Source organism: Protopterus annectens, chromosome 4.part0 (assembly GCF_019279795.1).
Source record: "Protopterus annectens isolate FY-2018-M chromosome 4.part0, PAN1.0, whole genome shotgun sequence".
Classification (NCBI taxonomy): Eukaryota; Metazoa; Chordata; order Ceratodontiformes; family Protopteridae; genus Protopterus; species Protopterus annectens.
In genome coordinates this window covers 1,208,071,845-1,208,087,152 of record NC_056733.1, presented here as the reverse complement: position 1 = coordinate 1,208,087,152, position 15,308 = coordinate 1,208,071,845, and the positions used below count along the sequence as shown (strand labels likewise).

The 15,308-nt window shown below is 37.8% G+C and overlaps 1 protein-coding gene across 2 annotated transcripts in view; it reads right to left on the bottom strand.

Annotated features, from left to right (window-relative positions):
- Positions 1-15,308, bottom strand: part of JAKMIP2 (janus kinase and microtubule interacting protein 2) — a 1,408,623-nt gene that overhangs the window by 550,348 nt on the left and 842,967 nt on the right. For both annotated transcript variants that reach the window (XM_044069136.1, XM_044069137.1), the window contains exon 4: positions 8,755-9,017. In XM_044069136.1, coding sequence (XP_043925071.1) covers positions 8,755-8,946 — 192 coding nt within the window. In that variant the 5' untranslated portion in view covers positions 8,947-9,017. The remainder of the gene's footprint in view (positions 1-8,754; positions 9,018-15,308) is intronic.

Below are 15,308 nucleotides of genomic sequence, written 5' to 3'. Positions count from 1 at the left end.
CTGGATGATATTGCCATCAACGGCCATTCCTGGCAAGAGTACCTTCAGCATGTCAGGGAGGTGCTGGGCAGGGTTGACCATTAAGCCCAGGAAATGTCAGGTGGGTATGGCAGACGTCTCCTACCTAGAACATGGAGTGGGGAGTGGTAAGATCAGGCCAGAACCTGCTAAAGTGGAAGCCATTCAGGCATGGCCTGTCCCTGTTGCCAAAAAGCAGGTGAGGGCATTCTTAAGGAAAGCGGGGTACTGCAGAAAGTTTATCCCCAATTATAGCACCATAGCTTCTCGCCTCACAGACCTGACAATGAAAAACAAGCTAGATAAGGTAGTATCGACCTCAGCATGTCAACAGGCATTTCAGAAGCTTAAAGGAGCTTTGGGAGGACCACCTGTGTTAGCCAGTCCAGATTACAGCAAAGAATTTGTTGTGCAGGTGAATGCTTCAAACCATGGGGTGAGGGCTGTGCTCAGCCAGGTTTCCGCAGAGGGAGAAGAGCATCCAGTGATATATTTTATTCGTAGGCGCCAACCCAGGGAGGAATGCTGTAGGTTCATAGGATGATACTAGGTTATTGACCCAGAGGCCCTTATAAGCCTAGCCAAGAATTTCACCCATGTTCCCTCAAAGTCAGCACCTGTTGCCCCCTGTCCAGCAAGGACACAGGTGGGATCCCAGGGGTATATTTTCTGTTTCCCATCCAGTAGTCCAGGTTCCTCTTAAAGAGGGCTAGAGAGGTACTCTGCTTGACATGGAGAGGGAGTCTCTTTGATTAATGTCACAGACCAGGTTAAGGCCTTGAATGCAGGTTGTGTGAGTGGAGTTTGTCTTACGGATATGCAGCATCTCTATCAAGGCTGGGTCTGAAATGGCCTTGTATGCCAGAAAGAGGTCACCTCTAAGCAGTCTCTATGAGACTAAGTAGCTGATAAAGAGTCAGCTGGTGGCAGTGATAACTACCTTATAGTCTGGGCAGAAGGGGACATAGCTAGTAAACCTGTGCCAGCCTTTCCCAGGTGTGTGTGTGTGTGTGTGTGTGTGTGTGTGTGTATAAATCAAATCTCAACGTGTGTGTGTGTGTGTGTGTGTGTGTGTGTCTGTGTGTGTGTATGCGTGTCTGTATGCGTGTGTGTGTGTGTGTGTGTGTGTGTGTGTGTGTGTGTGTGTGTGTGTGTGTGTGTGTGTGTGTGTGTGAGCTACATTTTACCTGTATATATGTCTTTAGACTGAAGTGCTTAATACAACTGTGTCATGTGATTAGTCTTATGGTTTAAATTCACTATTTAAATGAAGGCATTTGATCTCTTTTTTTATACACTGATGAAGGGTTGATCCAAAAAGCTTTGTGATTTTTTTCCTGTTTGGAATAAATGCTGCATTTTACCTCAACATTTCCAGGTTCTGGATTTTTTTTACTACTGTTTTTCATTTTGTATCCTGCCTGATTTACATATGTGCTGTTCTTGTTTCTTTGGACATGTATCATGTCATCCAAGGGCTGATAACCTATGTATTAACTCTGCGTGGCTGATAGTTCCACAAGCTTCAGACATACAAAGAAATAGTTCCCTCTCTGGTCTGGTCTGTTCTGTTCAGTTCTTCCCTAATGCAGTCAGCTACTTGTATTAGTGCAGCACTAAACCTTTCTAAGTCAACACTGGGGATTGTTTAGGGTATTATGAAATTCAGTGTGATTTCTCAGCTGCACGTGGGCAATGTGTTCTGTGACTTTAACCATGGAGTTTAGTATGCTGACTGGTCTGTAACTGTTGGGTTCAACAGATACCTCCCTTATGAAGGGGTGCAAGGTACCTTCTATAAATCAGATAGAAGACCTTTTTGAACACTTCTATTTACTATGAAGGCTAGAGGGATAGCAAGTGAAAAAGAAGTCAGTTTTATGAATTTTGATGGTAATTCATCCCATCCAGCTTAACCATGGTCTATCATTTCAAAGAAAAATTAAAGATGCTCACTTTCTCCAAACTGAAATGGTAAGAGGCATTCAGATTACAATGAGGTGCCCCTGTGTATAAATGCAGTATAATATCTGTCATCCCCCCCCCCCATTTTTTTTACTAACTCTGCAAGAGCTTTGTCATTAGCATTTGGAGACAGGAGTGGGGTAAAATTACTACCAGGATGAAATATTTTATTTAAAACCCCTCCAGAATATTCTTAGGGGACTACAGTTTTGCTCTCCTGTGTCAGGTTAATTTTTTGTATTCTTTTTCAGAATTTCTGCTAGCATTTCTTAGCTGCCTGCACTGTCAGAAGAAGACCTGTGACATTGTCAATGATTGGGCCATGCTTTATTCTTCTTTGTCACATGTGCTTTTGCTTTATCAGACATCCATGTCTATATATTCTTCGTTATCACAGGTGCTTCAGTTTGTCAAACATCTGTAATTGTGGATCCATGTTTTACCCTGAATTCTTAAATAAAGGTATAATAGTGTTGCTTATACAGTGGCAAGAATGAACTCAGTCCTTAGATGATGGTTTAAATAGATTTCTTGAAATTAAATCATAGTTAAGCACTAGCAATCTGTCTGCAGATCATTAGAAGACTACCAAAAACCCTATTCAAAAGTTCCTTCTATCCTCAAGGAGGACAAGACAAGGTAGAGAGGGGGAGGAGTTGTGGCTCCCCATCCAATTATCTTAGTGATCTGCTTGACATGTAGTAGAAGTTTGTTCCAGTGTTGAGGGATACGTTAGGATATGAGTCTATCAAACCAATGTGTCTTATTATCTGCTGATGAAAGTTTATTTCCTTTAACCAGATATTTGTGGTACCCTTTCTACTGTGAACGAAGAGGAGGCCAAAGAGATTTGGATCTTTTATGGCTCGAAAGGTTAGGCACCAGATCTTCACAAAGAACTCTGTACAAGACCAACTACAGAGAGAAGCTTGACAGTCTGTCCTAATAATAAAGATTTTTTGAGGCTACTGATCTTTTTAATTATGAATATCTGAGATCTCTCAAGACGAATATCTGTAGACAAACACATGCCAAAAGGTGCATTATATTTATTAATGTTTCTGATGAGATACAAGTAAATGGGAATTAAATCTTCTTTGGATCTAGTGGAGATGCCTTTGGAAATTAGATGAGCCAAACATCAGGCTTTCTGAACTGCTGTGTTGATATGATGATCAAATGATAAAGAATTATCAACAGGAATGACTAGATCCCTTACAACAGTGTCTGACTGGAGGGCTGAATGCCTGTGTGGTAAGTGAAAATGTTTTGTTTACCAGAATAAACAATGCTACAATTTTTCTCTTACATTTAATTTGAGATCATTGTCTTTGCATCAGTTATTTACATGGTCTAACTCATGTTGATCTAATTGTGAATCAGTGGAAGATTAAATAACAACAACCAAATGTCAGTCGTATGCAAATGTAATCATAGACCAGAAGTGCTGGCCTGAAGGTGTAACAAATATAAGCCAAACAGAGAGAGGATCCAACAATACTGGCCCCTATAGTATACCACTGGTAACTAAAAGTGGCATCTGTGACTTTAATCACATGGTTTCTGTCAGGCACCATTAGCTATCCACTTCACAACATGAAGATTTATATTCGGATTTACAAGTCTGGCATTAATAGCTGTATGGGGAATAGTGTCAAAGGACTTGGCCAGTCAGACATGCTGTATGAACTGAATAACCACTGTCAACTGCATCTGTTACTTTTTCAAAGAAATTAATGAGGTTAAAGAGGGAGGACCATCCTTTGACAAAGTCAAACTGAGGAGGATCCAGGGTTAAGAGATTTTCAACTTCCAGATCAATGAAGTCTGAGGTAATACACAACAAAGCTTTACATATGAAGCTAGAGAGTTTAATGGAGCTATAGTTACCAGGGTCAGTGACTAGGCCATCCTTGTGTAATGGCATTACAACTGTAGTTTTCCAAGCTTCAGGAATGTAACCAGTGGAGAAGCTTAATTTAAAGAGGTTAAGCAGGCATATAGTTAAGCCATATTTGCCACTGATAATCAGGCAAGCTGGTATGTTATCAGGATGAGTGGATATGGTATTCTTAGTTTTTGAGAGGGGTGCAAGAACTTGTTCCATAGTAATTAGAGTGGTAGCTGGGAATATGGAACCTGTAAAAAAGGTATAATTGTGGGTAGAGTAAAATTTGCACTAAATTTTAAAATAGCCACAATCAAAATTAATCTTCTACCTAGATTTCTATATATTTTTAATGCCTCCAGCACCATTATCAACCTAAAATTCTTCAAAACCATCCACTCCACAATTTCCAAATATATTTGGGTCCCCAAATCAATCAGAATCAGCTATAATAAACTGACTTACCATAAAGACTATAGAGGGTTAGGGCTGCCAGACTTTAAAATCTACTATGATATCATAAACTGCAATAGACTAATAACTATATCCGATCACACCCCTTTACCACAATAATGGTCTCCAACCTGGGTCAAACTATTACACAACTATATCGAAACATTATGCATCAACCCCAGAGCCCTCCCTTTCCTTTACAATGAGAATTTAAAAAAATCTTAAACTACACCCAATCATTAAACATAAAATTACTATCATACAAAAGATTTTCAAGTCATTAAATCTATATTATGCATTCACTTCCCTACAACCAATCCACCTTAACCCCAATCTCAAAATGAACAACATTATGATTATCCTAAACGATTCTCCCCTCCTCAAGAAACTAACCATCTCTGCTACATTTCCCTTTAAGTATAATACTATCACTGAAATGACAACACAAAGCTCCCTAAAAGCTATACAATCATTTTAAGGCAAATTCCAGACCTTAGCCGATATATCATAGACAATCCTGATATCAACGCAAATGACATCTAAACCTGCAAAACCATATGGAACCTCATATCCTCAAATAAAGAAATGTTATCTAACTCCTACAAATTTATTCTATCAATCAAAATGCAAAAAGAAGTTATTTATTCTAGTTACTGGGAGGAAACAGATCCTTCAATCACAAACAAACAAATATCTCAAGCAATCCAGCTTACCTTCAAACTTATTCCCCTTAAAAAACTTAAATATACACAGATCATGATACTCCATAATGCCTATCTTACTCCAATCATTTTAAATAAAATATACCCAACAACCTCTCCATTCTGCCCTGACTGTGATAATCACAAAGCTGATCTACTCCACATCTTCTAGAGCTGCAAGTGCACCTATAAGCTATGGTGCTCACTTAGAGTCTAACTAGAAATAATGGGTTAGCCTTAATACTAGTGTAAACATGCTGGCATATTCTAGCTTTTAAAAGGCCAATAATTTCCCCAACATAAAATGCTAGACAGGAGGCACAAAGGGCTATGTACACTACCCCTTTTGCTCATAGTCATACCCCCCAACCCCCCAACTGAAATTAACCTGGGGTGTCCTGGGACAGGAAAATGTGATCTTTCATGTATGTACCTACATTGTCTCCAGGTACCACATCACTTCATACCCAGATTTTTAATGTTAGTATCTTTCGTACAACTGCTGCCTTTAGATTACTACTATTCTTGTACACAAACCTTGGTCTGTCACCCAGTTGCTGCAGCATACCAAATGTGCCAAATACAGAGCACCAATGAGTGCTAATGGAACATTTTAAAGAGTAAATCTCCCTGTTATACTCCATCATAAATGCCTGTGACAGATTCTCCATAGCCCTAGGCATCTCAACATCCTGAGCCAAAGGGGAACATAGCAGGTGTTCCTACCCTCTTTAACCCAAGTCTGTTAATCATCAAGTAGGTTCTGAGGATACCCTCGATCCTTAAACATGCTACTAACCTTGACCATCCCTCAACAAAAGTGTCATCATCCAATATTAACCTGCTTAATCTGATATACTGCCCCTTAACTAAGTTCTTCTTCTGCCACCGGGGGTGTTAGCTATCAAAGTGCAGGTAAGCATTTGAAAAGGTATCCTTATGGTAAATGTTAGATTTCTACCTACTATGATCCAAATTCTTATATAGAGTGATATCCAGATAATTAATAGAACAGTTGTTTTTCTGGTAGGTAAACTCCAAAAAGTCTGTGGTGTCAAACATGTACCTAATAAACTTCTCCAATTCTTTGGAGCTCCCTTTCCATAAAAGAAAGATGTCATCCAGGTACCTAAGGTATGACTCTATCATGGAAGAAAAATGTGAATCTAAAATCCAAGAAATTTTCCAGTGCCCTAAAAACCATGTTTGCAAAAACTGGAGCTGATGCTGCACCCATGGCCACCGCCTTGCACTGTTTAAAATATTCACCCTAGTAGTACAGAAATTTGTTAGCAAAAACAATCTCCATACATTGGCAAATTAAATTCATTTCACAATTAAGAGCAGTACCGGCAACTAATGCCTCATGAAACCATTCAAGCCCCAAATCAAGGGTTATCACTAAAAACAAATCTGTAATGTCCACAGTGACAAATAAGCTATCAGCAATGAAAGGAACGATTGCCAATGTCTGCAAAAAGTGCCATGAGTCCTTTAAAAGACGTTTCTTGTCAACAGAAAAAGACTTTAATTTAAAATCCATGTATTTGGTAAAAGGTTCTTGTAGATCAGAGTGTAACGTGTGTGTGCTATATCTTTAAGAAGCATGCGAGGCTGTGCGTGCACGTATAAATTCCAGACACATGCAATCCCTAGTGCCATTTTGTAGAAGCAGCCAGAGAGTGAGCATGTTATGGTTGCAGCTGTTAGTTTGTACATAAGTTACTTGTCATAGTCAGTCTCAAGGGGGAATCCATAACCAATTTGTGGATCTTCGGTATCCCAAAAATAACCCTGATTCTCAGTTTTTTTACCACAAAAAATTCCCTGACCTTAGGAGGAAAATCGTATGTTACAAAAAGATCCTCCAATGCCAAGTCAATGGCATGAAGTGCTATATGAATCTCATTGTGTGAACCTTCTATAAAAACTTCCCTGTTAAGATCTCTGACATTTTAGAGGCATATAAAAAGTTGTCAATAATGACCACCCCCCTCCCTTGTCAGGCTTTATAACCTACAACCTCCTGTCAGTAGATAATACATACAATAACTCTCTTTCCTCATGAGTTAAATTATAATGCCTGGGTGTGTTCGTTTTGCACCGATCCCTAATAGAATGCTCATAGAGCTGCCCAAAAAGAGCCACTGGTGGTACAAGGGGAGGGTTAAAAATACTACTTCTACATGACCCTTTATCATAAGATACCCCTACATTGTCAGAAAAAAGACATCTCAAGTTTAACGTCCTTGTATATAGTCTGACCTCACTAAGGAAGTCCTACTAGTAGGAATACATTTAAAACTTTTTGGAACAAACTACCAAACACAGGGGAAATCCTGAGTTTAGAAAAAATTGTAAATTTTGCAGCCCCCCATATTCATAAACAGTACCTCTTGTATCAATGTCCAAATTGTCTGATACAACTAGTTGCGTGGCCTTGCTTTCCAATAATTTGCCCCTTGGAACTCCTGCCTGAAAAACGAAGACTGTAAATAATGCCCTTTCTGGGCATGTTGTGTATTCATTCTCTGCTTGTCCTGTTTTTCCTCCAGTCTTTTTGACCTCTGTGGGAGGCTTTCCCTCTAAAAATGGGCAGATTCCTTGTCGTAGTACTACTTTCCCTCCTGGTCAACTACAGAGTGAGGGAAAGACTTCCCAAGGCCTTTTTCTCCCCATGGATCTGGATAAGCTGTTTTGTCCTTATAATCCTTTATGTCCCTCCAAATCTTTTTCTCTTTCCTTTTAAAAGCTGCCATCTCGTGTTGCTCAATTTTCCAAAACTCCTGTGGAAATCCTCAGAATGGTTGAAAAACAATAAATCTTTCTTCATCTCCTCATCCAGTTTTTTGATGTCATCCTCCAACTTTGCCAGCTGCAGCATGATGTCCCAAATGATGATATGCATGCAAAATCTGAGAACTGAGATCTCCTTTCTGTCATCCCAAACTTCATAGAAGAATCATTGTATTACAATCAGAAATAACATCTAAATAGGGTCACATGCTATAATTAAAACATGGGCAAGGAGTCAGGAACAGCCCTAAATCTGCCTAGCTCGTATTACTTTGGGTTGCTGAACTGCATGGTTCATATTTAATAAGATTTTATTAGTATACCTGCTTGCATTGTGACAAAACAATTTATGCTTCAAATGTACTATCGCAGAGTGAATCTGAATCAGGATTTCTTATAGTATATATTGTAGTAAACGTTGAAGTATGTGAGAATATCAGTGAGAGCAGAGCACAACTTTCTACCAAAATTTCCCAAATTTGTAACATGAAGCATACTGAAAAGTTCAGAATTACTGCCACTCATCACTGCATGGCCTACAAAAGCTGATTCCAAATAGCCCCAGTGAAATGGTAACCATACTTTCTTGGTCATGCATATAAGGTGCAGCCGCAGACTAGCCTATCCTGAGGCGTAACAACTGTTATTTGATCCTTCCGGAACCATCCTGGCCTTACAGATTATGCAACATGGGTTTATGGTCTTGCATAGTCTGCAACATGCCTGTGTAATCCACCTATAATTATGCATGTGGGTTCTTTGAAACATAGCACACTACCCACTTAATGCTTTTTAACCATATTAATAAACTGAATATGAAAAACCAGCAAGTACCAAACGTGAGAAAATCGTCAAATGCAATCAGGTAAAACGTTTTCCTGTAAACCCAAAACAACAAATGGTATGCTGTTTCACCTAAACCTTACAACTCACCTTACTTTTCTCCTGGTGAAGCTCTATCTGAATGTCAGTCAGCTTAGTCCTGAGGTCTTCATTAGCAGCCTGTAAGGACAGAATGAGAGCTTCTGGCTTCTCACCCTTCATACGCCCCTTTTTAGACATTTTTGATGGTAAATCTGAATGTGTGTCTGTATTTCTTTTAAAGGGGAAGACCCATTTTTTCATAACTGGTGAATTTGGATGGCTGCTGTATTACGTTCCTTCATTTAGCCTTCTCATCTTCTGTTCTGGAGGCTCTAAAACAGAAATATTAATTGTCAAGAAATAGTTTCAACAAACTACATAACTATGACAGTCTATTTGAAACTTGTGACTGCCTTTCAAATATGGAGTAAGATGTGAAATTTCTAAAATTAATACTGAGCTATGGTAACTGTATTTATTTTTCAGAGGTAAAAAAATGAGATAATGTACAAAATTTATTGGTATTCCTAGCAAAACATGCAGCAAGATTGCAAAGAAATATGTGTGGCTTTATATAAAAGATCTCTATTTTGCAACTGCCTTACTGTAAAGCTGTTCTCAAGTTGACACCTGGACATCTGCAGAGCTTATTTCCTGCCTAGTACTATGTTACCTTATTTGGACTGCACTCTTAACATCTATCTGGTACGGAATATCACACATCTAGCAACCTAAATAAATCCCTACATTCCAGAGCATTTTCTGAAAACCTAAAAAGAATATGATAAGCAAATGTAAATATTTTGTGAACAATAAAAGCTATTCAAACTGTACAAATAGCAGTGTTACCAGCAAGAAGTATTCTTTATAGTGATAATAGTCAGGGCATTCATGGTCTTTCTATAAATACTACATTATATTCTAACACACACAAAACCAGAATTATATTTTTTGTTAAAGTTTTACAAATTGTCATAACCTGGAAATTATACAAACTAGACATATACTGTTGCAACACTTGTTAACGAGACATAAGCTTTCACATGACAAAAATAAATTCTTCTCCTAGTGTATGTATTTATTGACACATTTATAAAAATAAACATATGCTTAACTGTAATAATCAGCAATATAAGTGACACTGAACATCATTCAAGATAGGTGACTTACAGTGCAAACATCAACAATGGTTTTCTTCAACAATAATTAAAACTTCACCTGATGCCATGCAATAGTTTGCAAGTCAATTGGTTTGTGAAATAAACTCATTTAATCCTTGTAATCTTCATTAAACAGTAGGATGCTAATTAATACCTTTGCTTCTCGAGGTCTTTTAAGCCAGGAAACCACTTGCTTCATGACAGCTGATCAACAAAAACCCTCTACTAAAACAAACACTTCAATAGATTTATAGTACCTGATAAATGGTGCAAGTTACAAACAATATAAATTTGATATCTCTTTGGTAGACAGTGGGCTATACACTGGTGTTGGTATCAAAGGTCTGTTTATAGATGTTGATTTTATATTGCAGGTTTATGAAAAAAATGTATCTTGTTTGACAGAAATACTAATGTTACAGTCAAACAAAATGTTATATATTTGTAAGTGTGCAAGACAAATCCAAGATATCAGTCAGGGGAGTGTTCACCTGTTCAACAGCTATGAAGAATGATAAGAGGGGATAACATACTATGGTTTTGTGATATTGCCAAACCTATGCAAATAATAATTTCACAATACTTTAAACAATATCAATTTACAAAACCATTTGTGTTAGATAAGTATCAGGGCATCATTTTGTAAGTCACACAGCTTGTATGAAATTAATACAGTTATGAAAATGTATGTAATAGTCATAACTGCTTTATAAAACAAGCCATTTATATCTCAAAATGTTTTCACATCACCTAGCATGTGTTCATTTACGAATTCCCACTGCTTGAATACCACCATTCAACTTGTCAGTATCATACTTTATTTTTGCATTATTAATGTAACTAACCATGGAAATATGTACTACTTGTTCATAACTTTTTGTAAAAACTGCTTAATAATTGCAGCTCTGCACATCCCACACAAACCATTCCACTGTCAGGCTTAACAAATCACGTCAGCTTGCACATGCCACCTTGCTGCCTTGGTTTTATGTATGTACCTTTACCAGAAGTATACTTGTTGCAGGAGTACAATGAAGTCTCCTGTAAAGACAAGATACTGTCACAGGATACACAGGCACCTGTTTTCCTAGCAATTACACTTTAGTAGAAAGCAGTGAGTTAAGCATATATGGAAATATTGTTTACTTTCAGAATTACTAACAAACAACTAGCAATATCTCCAGTATAGCGAGATATAAATGGCTATTGTCAATGACTTTTCCTGTCCCCAACCATGTCATTTCCTACCATACACCTCAACAGCATGCAGATCTCTCAGGAAAATATGAACATAAATATGAAAATATGAATGACGTGCTATATAGTGATTTATTTCTCTACTGCGGGACATTGTAGATAGTCTAACTGTCATTTTGTTCATTATTCCTTGCCCCTTCTAATGCATCCTGTGGTGCAGCCGCTATAGTCTTGAATGAGTTAAGTGACTGTGGAAATAGGAAACTTATCTTCAAAGCCTAAACTATACATGAAATATAGAGCTTGTGACTCTTTCAGGCTCAGAAAGCAAATGTTAACAGCAGCAGCTGGATTTTGCATTCTGGAGTATGCACAAAGGACTTTTTGAACTAAGAACATGAGTTTGCACTTTGTAAGTTTTCTTCAACTGTTAAATGCTATTAACATCCACAGGTGGATATAATTCAGTAAACCTGGGAGTTCAGGATCAATATAACTAAACAGTGAATTTTCTAAATGCTGTCTGTCTTGACTCCTTTGTTTTATATTTTCCTGCTCAGGTATTTATTTGTTCTACATCTAATCTTACATTGTGCAATTTGTTAACTGTATCTAATCCAAGAAAAATATTATTCAATTACTCAGTTTTAAAATATCTTGGATGCTTTTTTTTACTAGTATGCAAGGGTAATCACAATACCTGGTCTACTATTAACCATTGAAGAGTTACTGTTTTAACCAGAGCTACCAAATGAGTATATCATACAAGTGAGCAGTAACTGTGGTCTTAGTGAGCTAGATTGGTCTAGCTGATGACATCGTGTTATTGTAAAGACAAGAAAAGGGGAAGTAACACTAGATATTGCAGGACAAAACATACCCATGGCAATTATAAAGGACAGAACTTCACTGGTTTGCCAAAAGAAAAGCTTATTCTTGTAACATTTGAGTTGTTTATGTTATTTCATATAACAGTTAGGTGTTTCATATACAAAATAACTGTTTATGCAAATATTAAAGAAAACTTGGGAAATATTTCCTGTCCTAAAATCTCAGGATATTCATCATTTTTTAGTTTGTTTCTTCCACACAACACAACTGCCCAAAGAGAGATTGTCTCTCGCAAAGAGGGACAGGTGGTAACCCTAACTCTTGCAAACTGTATTGCTTCACTTGTTCTTGTTATACAGCATCTCATGACCTGAGTTATGCCTGTAATGGTACCTTGGAGCAGTGGACCTACCCAAACAGTAATTAGCTAAATAAACAAATACTAAGTAGCAAATAAACAAACTAAACTTAATTATTTCCTCCTGGTAAACATTGTATGTGCGCGTGTGTGCGTGTGTGTGTGTGTGTGTGTGTGTGTGTGTGTGTGTGTGTGTGTGTGTGTGTGTGTGTGTGTGTGTGTGCGTGCGCGCGCAAAATTATTCTGGTCAAATTTTCAGCTACTGCAGGTAAGACAAAAGTGGAAGACAGTAAAATGACAGCAAGTGGGTTACAACCTGGTATGACAGTGATTATAACTCTGATCTACAGCTATACTGTATGAAGCCTATTTGGGTTTTTTCAGGAACTGGACATAACTCAAGGCAATAGTAACCTTGCCATATGTTCTTAAGGTCAATCCTTCCCTGCGTATTTTTGATGGTCAGCAGTACAGACAAAATAGCATAGCCAATGTCAGCTACATATTAATTGTAAACATTGGGTAGGATTATGCCCATGACATGGCAATAACTTGCTAAGCTAAATTAAGCATCCAACAATCCAAAATCTGTAAGCTATGTTGTTAACTCCTTGTATTTAGTAATGTATGCTGTACTTATTAAATTATTAAATCCGAGGTAGGCACATTGTGAAGAGAACCATAGTTTTTTTTTTGTTAGAATAACATCTTTTCATATATTGTGCAGTATTAAAATGATGTAGTATGACTCAAAATAAGTGTACAGTAGGTGTCTACTTAAAATTTTAAGTATTATAATGGCAATCATTGGAAATGAGTAATTCTAAATGCAAATTAAGTAAAATACAAGCCAAATCTGAGACTTCAGTATGTCACAATATTTCCCCTACAAAGAGAGCAAGAGAAAGATGCATGGAAACATTATGTTCTGTTGAACGTATATTTAGTCAAAGTTTCACTCCCTGAATGTTTTGGCTGTATAATACTTCATCAAACATGAAGGTCTGGAATTAGTTTAAGATTGTCAGACAGTGAGGTTTAAAGAAATTTCTCCTTTCACTTACTTTTGTGTGATCTTGGAGCTGAGAGATATACATAGTGGGAGTGTGGGCGTGGGGGCACATCAGGGTGCAAAAAACCTTTTTTGTTTGTTTTATGTATTTTATTGACAATCTGTATGTCAGCAAGAAGGACAATGGAGGAATAATCAATGTACAGACAGAAATATATAGATATAGACAGAGCTATAGTTCATGATATACACATTTGTACACACACAGATATGTATCTATAATATGCAGTTGAATTGCGGGAAGTAGATCTTCATATTAAGGCTGCAAGGAGCAACCTTCTTTACCTCTTCTTCCTCTTCTTTTTCTTTCAGTTGCTCCCATTAGGGGTCACCACAGCAGATCATCCGTTTCCATTTCTTCCTGTCCTCTGCACCTTGCTCTGTCACAGCAACCACCTGCATGTCCTCTCTCACCACATCCATAAACCTTATCTTAGGCCTTTCTCTTTTCCTTTACCTGGCAGCTCCCTACTAAGCAACCTTCTCCCAGTATACCCAGCATGTCTCCTCAGCACATCTAAACCAATACAATCTTGCCTCTCTGACTTTGTCTCCAAACCTGAGCTCACCCTCTAATATACTCATTTCTAATTCTGTCCACCCTCATCACACCCAGTGCAAATTGTAACATCGTTAACTCTGCCACGTCCAGTTCTGACTCCTGTCTTTTTGTCAGTGCAACTGTCTCTAACCCATATAGCATAGCTTGTCTCACTACTATCTTGTAGACCTTCCCTCTCATTTTTACTGGAACCCATCTGTCACAAATCACTCTTCTCCACCCACTCCACCCTGTCTGCACACTCTTCTTCACCTCTCTTCCACATTCACCATTACTCTGAACTGTTGATCCCAAGTATTTAAGCTCATCCACTTTCTACTCCCTACATCCTCACCATCCCCTCTGTCCTCCCTCCCATTTACATACACATATTCTGTCTTATTTATTATTATTATGATGATGTTGTTGTTGTTGTGAGCAGCATTCATTACTAGTATGCTTTAAACGTGTAACCATGAGTTGTGAAAACTATGGTTAATTTTTGGAACTGCAATTTAGGTTCCAAAGTGCTGGGACTCGCAGTACTGGATCTCACACTTCTGCGAGGGAACTATTTACAGCTTCAGATATTTGTTTAGTTGAAAATTCCTATTGTGATGCTAATGGCAAAGCAGCCAAACTACTATTACAGAGAAGCAACACTTATTAAAAATAAAAGATAAAAAAGAAAAAGAAAAAAGGATAAGAAAAGAAAACAATCAAATATACAAGCAACATTTTGGGTGTATCATCTGTACATGCATAGACATCTTTCTATAGAGAATACATCATATAAAGTTAATGTCAAAGGTGGTTTTGTCTTGCAGACAAGGGTGAAAATGGAAAGATGTTGTGAAATACATAAGTGGCAAGCTTCATTGAGATGTCCATCTCAATATCCACACAGAAAGCTGACAAAGTAAAAGATCAGCTTAGGCCAAATGAAATCATGGCATGAAGGTCAGTTAAAGCATGTTCACACCATGGCAAGTTTTAGAACCTGGTTAATACCAGGTACATACCACTTGTGCCAAGCAATTAACTGGTCATTTAAAAAGGAGTACTATTTCACCCTGCAGGCTTGGTATTCTATTAATACAGTCATTTTAGTGTTTTTATAATAAACATGGTTGGTTTCACTTTACTAGTCTTCATTCAACGTCTTTGCTTCTATTCTTTCAATTGTTTTGGATCATCTGCAACTATGTGTTTTGCAGGACCATTAGTAGTGAAGCAGTGTGTTTCTCTCAAAGGTGTCAGTCACTCTGACAACAATACAAGACTCCTGAAGCATTATAAGAATTGATGCACAAAACAATGTCCCTAGATGTCATTTTCAGCAGTACATTGATAGATATTAAGGAGAAACAAGTCTCTACAGATGATACTTCTGAATGTGTTGTCCTTCACATGAGCTGTTAAACTGAGGCCTCACCTACCTGAGTTGGGGGTAGCTCAGTTGGT